Raw genomic sequence first — 15014 nt, 5'->3', positions numbered from 1 at the left:
ACCAGCTGGCTTGCAACATCTTCGCTTACCACACCAACAACTGTTGGTTAAATCTTGTTTTGGCCACAGCTTCAGGCCAAGCTAACACAAACGCTTCTTCATTTTCGCGCAATAAACTTTTCACCAAAAAATAAATAAAACAACAGCAACAGCAACAAAAACGAAAGTGCAACAGCGCCACAAGCAGGAGGCAACAGAGGCAACTGGCCAAGTGATATAAAGGCGAGGTAATGTTGCAGCATTTTTCCAGTTGAACGTTGGGGTTGAACAATGGGCCTAAAAGTCTATAACTATTTACCAAAACATTCTTTCAATTGCAACTAAATGACGGCATTATTTCCCATCACATTTTGAGACCATTCTGAGCAATCGAAATGCCAACCATTGTGAAATAAGAACTTTATATCTTCTAATATTTTTATACAAAATAAATGATACTTTTTTCAATGCATAAAGAATTTAAATAAATTTAAAAAAGAAAAGAAAAATTGAAATGAAAACAGCAATCAGGTTCTCTCTTACATTCTCAATATTATTTTACTAATTTGTTGACAGCATTGTAAATAAACTTATTTCGAAACTATTGAGATTAATTTCAAAATATTTATTTAAATAGGAAGTGGGTTAAAAAATGGACTCATTAATATACAATTGCTGTACAGATTGAGATTCCAATAGCTATTGAGTGCCGGGTATTTATAATAAAAAGCTGCAAAAATACTTGCAAGTTTTATGTGTCGCAAGACCCTTTTGACTGTTGATTTGTTGTTAATTAAAATTGCCTTATCATCTAATTGAACACAGAGTTGGTTAATAGAAATGTGGCAACAAGTAGTGTGCCTGTCCAGCCCACAGTGCATCGTCAGTCTGGGCTTGGTCGAGACTATTGCATTACGAAGACTGTGGGCTTCGTGCAATTGTCTTGCAGTCCGCGGCGGCTCACATGACATTTGGCCATATTTTGTTTAGTTATACTGCTGGCCAAAAAAATTATATATACCTGGTATATGTATAATATGTATGCACGTGTGTTTGTGTTAAAGATGCAGCGACAACGGCGCAAACTCGTTTCGCCGCTGCCTTGGAGTCAACGCGGCGTATGAGTAATGCGGAAGTTGACACTTGCAACAAATGGCACAGAGGTGGGTGCAAATTGCTTTGGCACATTTCGATTCACACATCAGTCTACCAATGGCTGCGAAAAGGGCTTAAACAAAAACAACTAACGTCATTTGTAATTAGGCGCAATAACAATCAAAACAAAAAAAGCAGCCATTGAGCAATCAAACGTCGACTGCTTTTAATGACTGGCAATCAGAGTTACGGGCTACTGATGACTGAAAGTTGCTGCAGTAGGGCTGCAGCTACGCAAAATATGAAAACCTGTTGCCGCAAATTACCATTAACTGTCAATAAATGCTGCCTACCTGCCCCAACCAAAACGAAAAAAAATAAGCGACTTGGTAACACAAAACAAAACGGCAATGATTTAAGATGCTGGCAATGACTGGACGCCCTTTGCCGCAAATATCTTTTCACTTTCTTTTCTCATAACCGAGGAAGAGGCCAGACCCGAGAGAGAAGCTCTGACTTAATGATGGCATGTGAAATTTTCTGCTTCGACCTTTTGCCATTTATGGCAAAGAGTGCCCGACTTGTGTTTTCTTTAACGAGTAGCATTAATATGGGCGTAACTGGCTTTGCTTGAGGTCGCCAGTACAGCTAATGACTTAATAATTGAGCTAGAAACAAAAACGAATCATAAAGCTTCAGAGTCAGAGTTCAATGAAGAGTAAACGGATACGAGACATCAATGAGCAGATTTGTCGAGTTGACAAAAAAACCGACCAAAGATGACGGAGAAAACTTTATATTTTAAATAAAAATATAGCGATGAATTCTGCATTCATCTGTCATTTGAATAATCTGGGAAATTTCTGTAAATTATTTTAGAACTATAGTTTGTTTCAGTAATCAAATTTTAAAGTAAATAAAACCCAAAGCTCATTGGCATTCAAAGGGTGGCTTCAGAATGCCAATAAAATTAAGATAACAATTGTAAAGTTTGTATTTCTAAAAAAGCATGTTCCAATTGCTCATTTATAATCACTTACTAAATGTTATATTATAAATATATCCATAATTTTCAATCACATGCCGCTCTTTAACAATCTCAACGGGTGGCTTTAGAAAATATAGATTGTATTAAAATACTTAAATTGCAAGTATTTGTTAAATAAAAAAGAACAAAATCTAAATTAGATAACAGTTGTATAGCTCGTGTAGTATATATAAAAGTTACAATTACTTTTTTCTGATAACCTACTAATATCATTGTTATATTATTATAAGTGGATTACGAATATCAAAAGGTGCCTATAGAAAACAAATAACATTCAAATACCTAAATTTTAAGTATTTGGTAAATAAAAAATGATATACTAGTATATTGCAGGTTGGCAAAACCCATTCTTCGCACTTAAATCATTATTTCAGAATCACAAAGAAAGGCTGTAGAAGGTTCTTCCACATTATTGCGATAAGCTAGTTTTATAAAATCGATATAAGCTCCCATTTAGTGTTTCGAATTATTAGATATATAGACACATAGCAACTCTTTTGTGTTGCAAGTAAAGCTGCTTAGCTTACGTGAATTTTTCATCATCTTTCGTGCTTCCCTTGACTCGTGCTCATGTCTCCCTCTCTCTCTCTCTCCGTCGTAACAATCCGCTTACCTTTTTGATTTGTTTTGGCGTTTAGGCAACACTTCCGCTCGACAAAGTTTGCGACTCGTGGCCCTTTCGAGCTTCTCCCACTTCAACTTGAGCCGCATCAGCACTGTTTCATTCACTTTTCCAATCACACTCCACAATTTTCTTCATTCAAGCTGAAATTGATTTGATTTCCCCAATGCACCCGACCTCCTCCTCCTCTTCCGCTGCTGCCGCCTCATTCTCTGCCACTTGCAACTGGCTCAACTCGTTACAAATCGCATTTAAAGCAAATCAAATCGAATCGAACGGCGTCGAAAGGCGTCGAAAGGCGCCCGTGGCTATAATTTTCTGTGTGTGATTAGCGCTCAATTATTGTATTTGTTTGCAGTTGCTGCCTTTGATTGCTCATCAATACTGACAGCGTAATGCAAACAGAGGGGAAATAATGGAAACAATGGATTCCCCCGATTTTTGTTTATGAATGTTGGCGCCACTTAATGCAAGCTTGTTAAGTTTCTGGAAGTGCGTGAGGCCGAGGAAGACTGACTTATGCAAGCTTAATTCAAGTGCATTTGCATGGAGGTGAGGCAATTCTCAATTCTCATGCTATTCCAATACGTTCACACCACACTCGTATAATCCCGATATTCGCATTCACACGCCACAACAACTTTCATTTTTCAAGCCGAGTCCATTAACATTTTGTCACTTCACAGTATCTCTCAGATAACCAAAATATTTATAAAGATCTCTCGATTGACCCACTTTCATTACCTCTACGAAAAAAAATAAAGCGAATTCAAGTCGGCAGAACGCAGCCCAACTCAACTGAAATGTATGTATGAATAATCGCCGGGCCCAGAGCGCGGCATCGCAAAAATAAAAAAAAGTTTTAAATAAACATTAAAAAATTCGAAATGAAAAGAAATTGAAACTCATACAATGAAATGAAAGAAATGAAGAACCGAACAGGTTGTGGATTGTGCGTGTCTGTCCGTGTCCGTCTCGTCCAATAAATGTTGCAAACCAGTTTCAGTTTAAACTGTGCTGACCACCTTAACCCAAACATTTCCCCGCTCAGTCCATCAGCTGAGATTTCTGGCCTAAGAAGCAAACTGTTTTAAAAGCATATTGCATATTTATAAACATTATTAATACAGATGACTAAAAATATTGTGGGTGCAAGATGTGTTTTAGATGAGGAGAAACATTTCTTCCCGGGAATAGAACGCGAAAGCGAATGAAAAGTGATTTGTGAAGAAATTGTGCTAAAAAGGAGAACTTTTTGTTCAAATCTTTATTTATTAAGTTCAAGTATTACTTTATAAATATACATTTATATACATATGTATATATGTAGCCATAAACGTAACTGCTACGATGTGAATGATAGAATTACTACAAAGTACTATTTTAATTCAATTTCTCTTGAGATCTGTTTTTCAGAAAGTTGCCAAGAATTTGTTGACAGAATGTTCATGATATGCCTGTTTAGTATTTGTACAATCGAAAAAACTCAAAATAGAGCTTTTTATTAAAAGGAAATAAATGTAAATATTTTATTAGTTTAGATTTGCAAGAAAAACATTTAAAATTTGATTTATTTTATCGTCATTTGATAAAAATTGGCAAAGAAAATTTAGTTTTATTGACTTTTAAGTTAATATGCTGAAATTATTAAAATAATTTACTAATTTTTAAAATAATAAGCCCACCCCTTTTCAATAAATTAATATTTGACACTTTTTAACATTCCAAGAGTTATTTAGCCGCTCTTTCCTTTTCAATAAATTAATAGTTGACACTTTCTTCAAGCTCAAGATTTATTTAGCCGAAGTTTCTATAGTTAGACTACAGACAGAATAGTTTCCAGCCAGATGCTCATTTGAAGAATGCTAACCGGTATCAGATGCTCTAAAAAAAAACTACTTTACTAGATAAATGAATGTTCAAGTTTGTGTTATTATTTTTAAAACTATGTAAGTTGAGTCCACAAGAGAGACAGTCAATGAAGTAACGACTGAAGGCAGCGCCAAACAGATTGGAAACATACTTAGGAAATATTTATTTTATTATAGATAGACAGGAGCAGAATATAAGAGCACATTTAATGGAACAATGAGAGAATTCCGGACACAACTACATCTGCTGGTTGGTTCAATATCAATCAAGCAAAGATGCACTCTACGGTATAAAAAGCTAAGCAATTTGATGATAATTGTTCATTTAATTCGAACAAGTACTAGGTTTTTAAAACGCTTAAATATTCGTTTCAATAAAAATCAAATACTAAACATATTTTTAGTACAACAAACTTTATTAAAGAAGTTTAAAAGACTTTTTCAAAAAGTGAATGACAATATTAATTACCTGTTTGGCTATATTTATTTATTTATTTATTTATTAAATGTTCCTATGTGATGTGAAATCGACATATGAACAGCAAGAACAAGCTATAGCTCCGTGACCTGAAGCTAACTAACATAACTATATAAACACTATAACTCGAATAAACACTATCTTTAATTAAATGGTATGTAGTATCAATCTTTTTTTTATTTCAATTTCATTTTATTTCCTATTTATTTATATTAAGCTGGCCAAAAAATGTCCAAACTATTTCAAAATATTGAATTGTCTTTAAATTGATGATCGCTTCTAAAAAATATACTAAATTGGCAGCCCAGTAAATACGAATATTATTAAGATCTTCATGTATATTGTCTATTGTTAAAAAGAAAAGAAACTAGTCCACAATTTTCGTTAATTTATTAAATTCGAGCGTCGATTCTATTGTTAATTCTCCGACTTGTTCTTGTTCACATAAATTACAATTCGCTTGTATATGTATTTGTGCCTCCTTTCCCACACTTTTCATTGGTTGCATCTTAAAAAGCTTCGCAACACTGTCCATAAACCACTTTTGACCCGTGCACAGCGTCCTTAACCTTTTGTGCATGCGCGTGTTGCAGCTGTTGTTTTCATGCCTATTTCCTCTGGCTACTTGCACAATTTTCCCAATACATAACACTGTATCTGTGTATGTGTGTGGAGTTGTACGAAAAACGTGTCGGACCAGATTGTTGCAGACAATCTGCCGACTATTGACACAAGTCTGCGGCGGCAGTACGGCAATCCGGCCGAGCGATTGCAACAACGGCAGCACAAAAGTAAACTTTAACAAAACATTTTTTAGCCATTTTTTTTTAGCCTCATCATCTTCCTTTTGTTTGCGATGGCAACGAACAGGAACTGGCGGACTTAGACGCAGTTAAAGTTTTTCGGCCTGCGCCATGCAATTTCTTTTATTTTTTGTAACTTTTGTTTTATTTTGCTGCTTCTTGTTGTTGCCATTTCTTAATGTCAATTTGTGTATTATATATAGGAGCTCACACACACATACACACTATGTATACATAGAGAGATATGTCGTGGCTTTGTTTTTGTGTCGTGTAAACAAAAATTGCCGCCAACAAGCCGACAGCAACATGCAACGTGCAGCAAGCAACAACATCTGCTGCTGCTGCTGTCCGTTGCGCATGCGTCTGTTGGCCTGACGAAGCCCGAAAATTGCCTGCCATTTGGTGGTGCTACCATCTGAAATTGTTCATGCTAGACGGAGTGCAACTTTGTCGCCTCTCCGCCAAATTGCTGGCAAAGGTTTTTGCGTTTTCCTATACGCTTCGGTTTTATTATTGTTTTGTTTTTATTATTTCTGCATATTGATTTCATAATTTCGAGTTGGATTTTCAATTTTAGACTTTCACTTTTCACACACTTCTTCTTCTTTTTATTTTGTATACTTTAAAGAAATTAGTTATGAATAAACAAACTTTTTATAATCGTGCTTGGAATGCTGACCAAATGTTGTTCTTTTATTTAAAATTCTGCTTGAATACAAAGTTTTATAGCAGCAGAATTTGAAATTGCTGTGAACAATTGAAGGTGCTAACACTTTATTGCTTTAACTATATTTATTTTATTTGTTGTTCAATATACTTTTAGAGTTAAATGGGTACTATTTTCAACATATTCTTTGTGCTTTATTTAAAAGCAAAATTCAGGTTTATTTACTGATTGTTCGACACCAAATATTTGGAAACAACTTATATGCAAAATATCTATAATAACACTTTTTTTTTTAAGTTTTATTAAAAGTATTTGACACCTTCGATGATACTTCTTATGACACAATTTAAGGCTCTACCTTGCCAATCACTTTCAAAAATATGTAATCAGGCGGCCTATTGCTAAAAAATAAATAAATAAAAAACATAACGCCCCAAAAGCATTTACGCAATGACCATAAAACCTCAATTAGACACAATTAGCTCAGCCAAATAACCAAAAATTTCACATCATAAATTTGTTGGTAAATCTTGTGGTCAATAATGAAAGTGAAACTAAGCCAACGGATGCCAAAGCAGAAGCTCAAAATGAGCGGCCGATGGACCAGTTTCGTTAGACAATCAAAATCATTAAAGGCATCATAATCCAAAAGAGCAACATAATAATATCAGACAAATATAACAAACACCTTCGATGAGCCACAGCTCACATAAGAAATGGCCAAAAGTAACAATCAATTATTGTGGCCGGCAATTTGTTGATTAGACACATTGTAATTGAGATATTGATATAATTTTTGCAAATTTGAAATCCATAAATCGTAATTGCTTTCCCTAAGCTCAATTGTAAGGGAAATATATTATTTAAAAGAAGGCATGCAGGCAAATATAAAAGCTAGAAATTAAACGTTAATCTGTGATAGTACAGTGCCTTTGTAGTGATAGTGCAGTGCTCTTAAAGTAGTAGTGCAGTGCTAATGCAGTACAGTCGGAGTAGAAGAAGCCCACTTTTGAGAAGTCTTTGGCTTGTTGTGTTTACATTTCGGATCTTTGAAAGAAAATAGTCTTATTTGGCATTCTGCATTTTCAACGAGCCGTTCAACTGTCAAAATATTGGTTTATGTACTTTTCACGTGGGTTCCATGATCTTCCACGATTGCCAGGCCCATTCACCTTTTCCCTTTTTGGGTGGCTCAACATGCACTTGAAGTTGTTTTTTTCCCTCAAATTTGTTGCGCATATTTGTGAGTCGAGCGTGTGTGTGTCTGTTTGCTTTTTTCTTTTGTTAATTTCTTGACCACTCGAAGTGAACAGGTTTATTATCTGGCATTGTTGTTGTTGTTGCTGTTGTTGGTGTTGCAGCTTTAAACGCTGTCATGACTCTTTATGGCTTTTACTTGTTTCATTCGCGGCAGCATAGCAGCGCACTTCCTTTGCATCTTCATTTAATCAAGACAAAGTTTTCGGCTACAGATTTTTGATTTTATTTTATTTTTCCATATACTTATTATTATTTGTGTTGAAAAGGGAAAGTTCATTGAAGCGTTTAGCTTGGCTTTAAAGCCGCATACATATTTTTACAATTATTTGATATGAAAATATGCATTGGGAATTATTGACTTCATTAGCCTAGGCCTACAACATAATCAAGCGGGTAAGTCTTATGCAAGTGTTCGGCTTGTGAGGATTGAAATGCGGGCTGGCTTAAGTTTTACGCAATTCCAATGCCATTGTAATATGCTGTTTTTTCCGCATCATAAGCTCCAACAGATACGTCATGACTGCGAATTTGTAGGGCAGTTTGATATTCAATGGCACTTTGATGACTTACACAAAAAATGGCAACTTTCTTTGACTATAAACTGTGTCACACCGTCAACACAACGAGACTGTAAAGCTGGACAATAAAAAAATGAGAGCTCCAATATGGATAAACATTTGCATACCATTCAATGGAAATGCAAATTGAATAACACACTTATCAAATAAATATTTGACATATATTTGAAGCAATGCTTTTGTTTGGTTTTTGGGGCACGCTCTTCAGAATAAATTATCGATCAGATATGAGTTGTGAGTCTATTAGCTCATATAAGTATGTACAAATATGTCAATAAATCAATCGACTAAGCTTGTCTTAATAGTTCCATTAATACAAATAACAGCCACAAATTGCTTGCTTGGATCACATTCATTAAAATATGCAAAACTTTGTGAGTATGTGGAGCGCCAAGTCTCGGCAGTGTCGCTGAGTCAACTCTACTCACTTTCTACAGTACTTTCTTTTAACTGGCGGCACTGGGAACTTGTCTTTCACAAATGTGCTAAGAATTAAAGCATAAACAGGAAAGAGCTAGACAAATGTGTCTATGTTTTATTTCACTTCAACTGTCCATAAAAAAAGCGCGCATTTCCAATATTTAGTTTTTTGCATGGAATAGAAATGCTTTCAGCCTTTCTATGTTTTAATATTTAAAGCCTTCCATATTAATAGCTTTTCATATCAACTATTATTCTGTTTCATTCATTATCTCTTCGGTTAAAAGAATGGCACGTCGCTTATTTTATTATTTTTATTTTATTTTATTGAAACAGAAAGAGTTCCATATTAAACACTCGTATAAGTTTGATAATGGAATAGAATTGCCTTCAGCCTTTCTATGTTTCAATATTTAAAGCTTTTCATATCAACTATTATTTTGTTTCATTCATTATCTCCTCGGTTAAAAGAATGGCACGTCGCTTTTATTTTATTGAAACAGAAAGAATGAATGAATTAAACACGCGTATAAGTTTGATAATATTATTAATTGATTTACAAAACTATATTTTCAAAGGCAAAGCCTATACAAGAACGTGTCTATTTTTAAAATTTGTATAAACTTGAATGATTTTATTTAAACAAGTGTTTAGTCTGTTTCATTAATTATCTCCTCGGTTAAAAGAATGTCACGTGGCTTTTATTTTATTGAAACAGAAAGAATGAATGAATTAAACACGCGTATAAGTTTGATAATATTATTAATTGATATACAAAACTATATATAAAAGGCATAGCATATACATGTAGAACGTGTCTACAAACATGATAACAAAAATGTAAAAATTATTGTATATCGTTTTATGAATTTTTATTTTTGAAATTGTCTTAAACTTGTATGATTTTATTTAAACAAGCGCTGTTTCATTCTTCGGTTAAAAGAATGTCACGTGGCATTTATTTTATTGAAACAGAAAGAATGAATGAATTAAACACGCGTATAAGTTTGATAATATTATTAATTGATTTACAAATTATGTTTTAAAAGGCATGGCATATTGTATTTTTTATACAAGAACGTGTCTAGAAACATGATGAGAAGATTTAATAAATTATTGTATATAATTAATAATTAACATTTTTCAAATTATTTAAAATTTTGATGATTTTATTTAAACATTTTGCTGTCTTTACTAATTATTCATACCGAATTCTTGAAACTTTGTAAAATTTTTCTCATTAAAAATCATTCTTCAATTCACTTGTAATGTACCTTTGAATAATCTGTAATTATAACTTGGCCACTTACCCCATTATGTACCCCAAAAGTGGGTGAAATAATTCCTTGCGCATGCGTTGTTGCCCCAAACAGGAACAAGGCGCTCCAAAGTGCCAATAAAACTCTCATGGTTGACACTCCAAATCACAATATTTGTTGTAGTATTGTTGTTTTTGTTTTATTTTTGTTAACGACGCGCAAGATTTCCGTTAATTGCTTGAATAATTTTTGGGTTTGATGTTATCAGTGGAATTCGATGAACTCAGCACTTTTCCTTTCAAAACAAATGCGTTAAAGACGCGAGTAGATGGGAAATGTAAAAAAAATTTCCAATGCGCGCCAGAAATGTCAGAAATGCGACAAAGAGTTAACAAGCATTATAATTTCAATACCACCACAACTTTTCTCTATTTCTGTGTTGTATGCAAATTATGCAGTTTTCAATATTCCGTTAACGTTTTTTGTTTCTCACTCGTTGTGCGTTGTGAGCGACTCGAGGGCAGGAAACTGAGGCCGCAGACACGACTTGTCGGGTAAAAGTTCGATGCTTAACTGAAGATCATTAAACGTTTGGTAACCATTTAAGCCAAGCGCGCAACTGAAGATGCCAAAACCGAAAAAGCCACACAACACCAATGACGAGACCGAGGCACAGCGTTAAGAGGCACGTGCAAATGGCCGAAGACGCTGTTGCCGATTTGACGAGCAGCATGTTGCGAAGAGCTAGAGCTGAGGCAGAAGCAGCAACGTTAGCGACAGCAACAGCAACATGTTGCTGCAACATGAAGACGCAGAGCTGTGCGCGTGTCCACGGAACCGGCTTTTTATCACGTCCACGCAAGTCATGGATTTTATTTTGGCATTTCACAATCACGCACATTTAATCGCTATTCTCATTCTTATTTTAATTAAAGCTTAGTTTTCTTTTTAATTTAATTCAGGTGCCATTTTCAAATAAAATATATATTCGTTTATTTTTAACATTTATATAAAAGTTATACAATTGAAACAACATTTTTATCATTTTCAAATCATTTCTATAATTGTTTTTTTTCACTTCCAAATGCATAGATGAAATGTTTAATTTTTTAAATAATTATGTATCTGTTTCTCAGCTTGATTGTGGTTTTGGTTTCACTAGATTTGTTATCAATATTTGTCAACTAAACATGGGTTTTTTTTAACCAATTTTTATTCAAATATGTTTCATTTTGTTTATCGTGATTGGCGAACTCATTATTTTGAGTCGCTCACGATCAGGCACAGCTCTGTTAGCTTGCCAGCCAGCAAAGAGAAAGCAAAGAGCAAAACACAGCACCTGAAAGAGAGAAAGCGCTGGCGCTTCCATTTCTTTTAAGTGTTCTGCTCAAACGATATTGTTATCAGCCGCGTATTGCGAAATTTTATCAAACCAGAAGTGGGAAATCAAATGCAATGCCACAAGTATTCACATTATCTGCTCTGGATCACGTAATTACCGCACTCGGAAGTGTGGGCCAAGTGTCGCAAATAGCGAATTGAAGGTGTACAATTCACGGCATGCATGCTGCTATTTCTCTGTAAGCCATAACAATAAATCCAACCTACTATTTGTGTTAAAGGTCGAATGCTAGAATGCGCATATAAAAGAAAATTGTGCGAAAAAATTAAGCCAGCTGGTTGACAATTTCGCATCCATTGAAGATTTTAGGTACGTCTATCTATTTACTCACCATTTAATTTTTTTTTTGCTCACTCAAACTCATTTCCGAAAGCTGTGTGAATGATTAATATTGGTTGTCTCTGAAAATTGAGTCTGCTGCTGCTGTTGATGATGATTGTGCTGCTGCTTTTGCCAACAATGTGTTATTTTCTTTTTTTTTGCAGCACCTCATTAAAAATGCGTATTTATTGCAACAACATCAACAAATTTCGGTTAATGATAATGTTTTTAAACGTCATAAGCCAGCCATATTGCCTCACTGGCTATTATCAACATTTTTTAACCGAAAATAACTAAATATTCACAAACATTTTTTGTTGTACGTGTGGTATAAAAGCTTGCGTGACGTCCCAACCCCGATAGTTTGTCAAATATTATACTCGTAGGTGAGCAGACGGTCTCTTGTTTATAGAGTTTTTATTACGATTTAAAGGGCATTTAATTTGCTTTCTTCGTTTCAGTTTTAATTAGAATGTGAGCCGGTTGTAAGCTTTCATAATTTCATTATTATCTCGAATTGTGTTTGAAATTATGGCTCATGTTTAATCCGGGAATCAGAATAATGCTTCCAAACGCGTGCTTTATACGTTTAAAAGAAAAACTGGAATGGACAGACAAACAACATTAAGATTGCTGATCACACATCTTTATACTGCAAGCGTCCTTTGGCTTGGCTCACAATTCAATCAATGATCATGTGATTTATGTTCACTGGGGCCGTTGCAGGCAGGTGAAAATATTTATAGCTTTATATTAGGATTGTGTCTGATTTCCCACCACACAACAAAGAAAGCCATCAAATAATAGTTAGGCAAACAAAGGCCCCCAATGGACAACAGACGCCTTGATGACCAGTTGGGCCAGACAACAGACTGCTGGCGCATCATCAGCCAAATCAGCAGGGCCATTATCTTTCGACCAAACGTGGAAGTGTGGCTCCCGACCCTTCCATGGTTAGCAACAAGACATTTGATCCGCCTATGCGCATGCGCACGCTTACGCAATCCGAGATGCACCGAGGAGAGACCGTTAAGGTCTAGAATGGCGTTGGACGAGGGTTAAAGCTAATGGGCCATGGCCTGACACATATATTTTAGGTTGCTTTTCGGAAAGTGAAAATTTATTAATGAAAGCTGGCGATGAAATGCGCGTCCGTTTGTTTTATTTTATTTTATTTTTTTTTGTTTGCTGACGCATGAGCGATTGGTGCAACAAGAAAATTGCCGCTGCTGTTGTTACAGTTGTTGGTGTAGTAATTGTGGAAAGCTGAAAATGCAATAATTTGTTGATTGGGTTAGGTTGCGTTTTGATAAAGCTAAGCTTGTTTGCACAAGCGGAAATTTTCGTTTCTAAAGACCTTATCTGAAGAGACAGAGATTTTCCAATGGCTACTGAGACTAGATCAGGGTGCAATTAAATTTCTAAAAAAAAAAAAAAAACAGTAATATAAACGTGAACAATGATCAGCAAAATCTGATTATTTTAAAAATATCTGAACTTTAGTTGGAATATTATAAATGGCTAATAATAGCGACTCGACCCTATTAATATAGAACTTATGGCTCATGTAATTCTATCATTTTATTATCTTCTCTTTTACTAAAAAGAAGAGCAGCCCCCTTTCATTTTTGATTCCCAAATTTAACAGAAGGACTACCTTGAATAAACGCTTGTATATATTGGGGAGGAGTTAATTATATTAATTAATTATATATTATAGTTTGGATCTAGACATGTCCATCCGAACGGATGAACGCCTGGTTTTTGGATACGACTGATCATATGTTAATAAAACTTTGTATGTAGACTCTTCTAATCCCCTACCTTCCCCGCTATAGAGTTTTGTCAACAGTGTCCACAATTTTAAAGCTAAATAAATAAATTGTGCATTTCATTTCATTGAAATCGATCAATTTTAAGAACATTATTTTTATTTCAATGCTACGCCCACAAATTGCAGTATCGAGTTTCATCTTTTTCGTTTGTGCTCCTGCTTTGCACGCATATTTGTTTGGGGAGTTTGTTTTAGAATAGAGTATTTCTACTGTAGAATTTCCGCTTGTTATTCTTAAATAAATAGCATATTATCATTATTGATTTCGAGCTAACGACGGTACTGATAGTTCTTGAGACAATTTTTACATTAAATAATTATGAAAATAAAAGCCTTAGTTGCAAATGAAAATAACAATTCTAATGAATCGCATCGGATTAATTTTATTTTCCATTATTTCATTCAAACGGTCATTGGTAAAGATTTTGCACTTTTTACTACCATTTTGTCTATATATTTTCGCTGATGGATATAAAATCTTAAGCAAATTCACTAAATACTGTACAAATAACAACAACAACAACGAAATAATGTGCTTGAGGGAGAAAGACTTTCACCTTGCTGCGAATCATCTGAGAAAAAAGGTGAAGCGTAGAAGAAAAAACTGAAGCCGAAACAGAAGAGGCAGCATCCAAGGCAGAGGCGACCGACGTCGGCCTTCGTTGCCAAGCAATAGCAATGGCAACAACAACAACAACAACAACAGTAACAGCAGAAAGCTATAGCAATAACAAGTGATCATGAGCGCACATCTCTGCTCACAACAACAATGTCGACTGGATGAGCCACAGCAAAGACCCCACAGCGCATGTCAATAAACCTTTAACTCGGAGAGGGAGACGATGACGAAGATAAAAAAAAAACACAACAACAACAACAAAAACTGGGAGGTTGCAGAGACTCTGCCACTGGTTATCAACTTGGGCTCCATTTGGAGGCTCTGAGTGTGAGGAAGCAACTTTTACTTTTCATTCAAGAAGCTAAACGTTGCGCTTTTCAACACCTTTTAGAGCGAATTAAGTCATTTGGATGGAGCCGCAATATATATCTGTGGGCAGATCCCTAGATACTTAGAATTCTACTTTCTCGAAGCGCGGCTGAGATGTAATTGTGTCTGTCAGCACCCCACGCAATTATTAGAAGCTCTTCGTGGAGTATTTCCCAAGAAAAGTGAAAATAAGTAAATAATCAAAATAAAAAATGTACAGTCGTGTCTCTAATTTGTAGCCCACCAATTGCTTTATTGCCATGTTATTAATTAAGCAGACTTGCATATTAAATGTTACAAACGACTGCTTAAAGCTAGTTTTGAAAATAGCTACAACAACATTCATAAGTTAACGAAATATTTTTGTAAATAAAATTGCTTGGCTTTTT

General features: G+C 34.9%; 1 protein-coding gene across 1 annotated transcript in view; it reads right to left on the bottom strand.

The window, feature by feature from the left end:
* Window positions 1-10452, bottom strand: part of LOC115625946 — a 33708-nt gene extending 23256 nt beyond the window's left edge. Inside the window, exon 1 of the mRNA XM_030521182.1 lies at window positions 10132-10452. Within this exon, the coding sequence (XP_030377042.1) occupies window positions 10132-10230 (99 nt within the window). The 5' untranslated portion in view covers window positions 10231-10452. The remainder of the gene's footprint in view (window positions 1-10131) is intronic.
* Window positions 10453-15014: the final 4562 nt, after the last annotated feature.

The sequence above is a fragment of the Scaptodrosophila lebanonensis genome, unplaced genomic scaffold (genome assembly GCF_003285725.1).
Source record: "Scaptodrosophila lebanonensis strain 11010-0011.00,11010-0021.00 unplaced genomic scaffold, SlebRS2 tig00000080-arrow-pilon, whole genome shotgun sequence".
NCBI lineage: Eukaryota > Metazoa > Arthropoda > Insecta > Diptera > Drosophilidae > Scaptodrosophila > Scaptodrosophila lebanonensis.
Note: the sequence above shows the minus strand (reverse complement) of the source record. Positions and strands in the feature narration are given on the sequence as shown.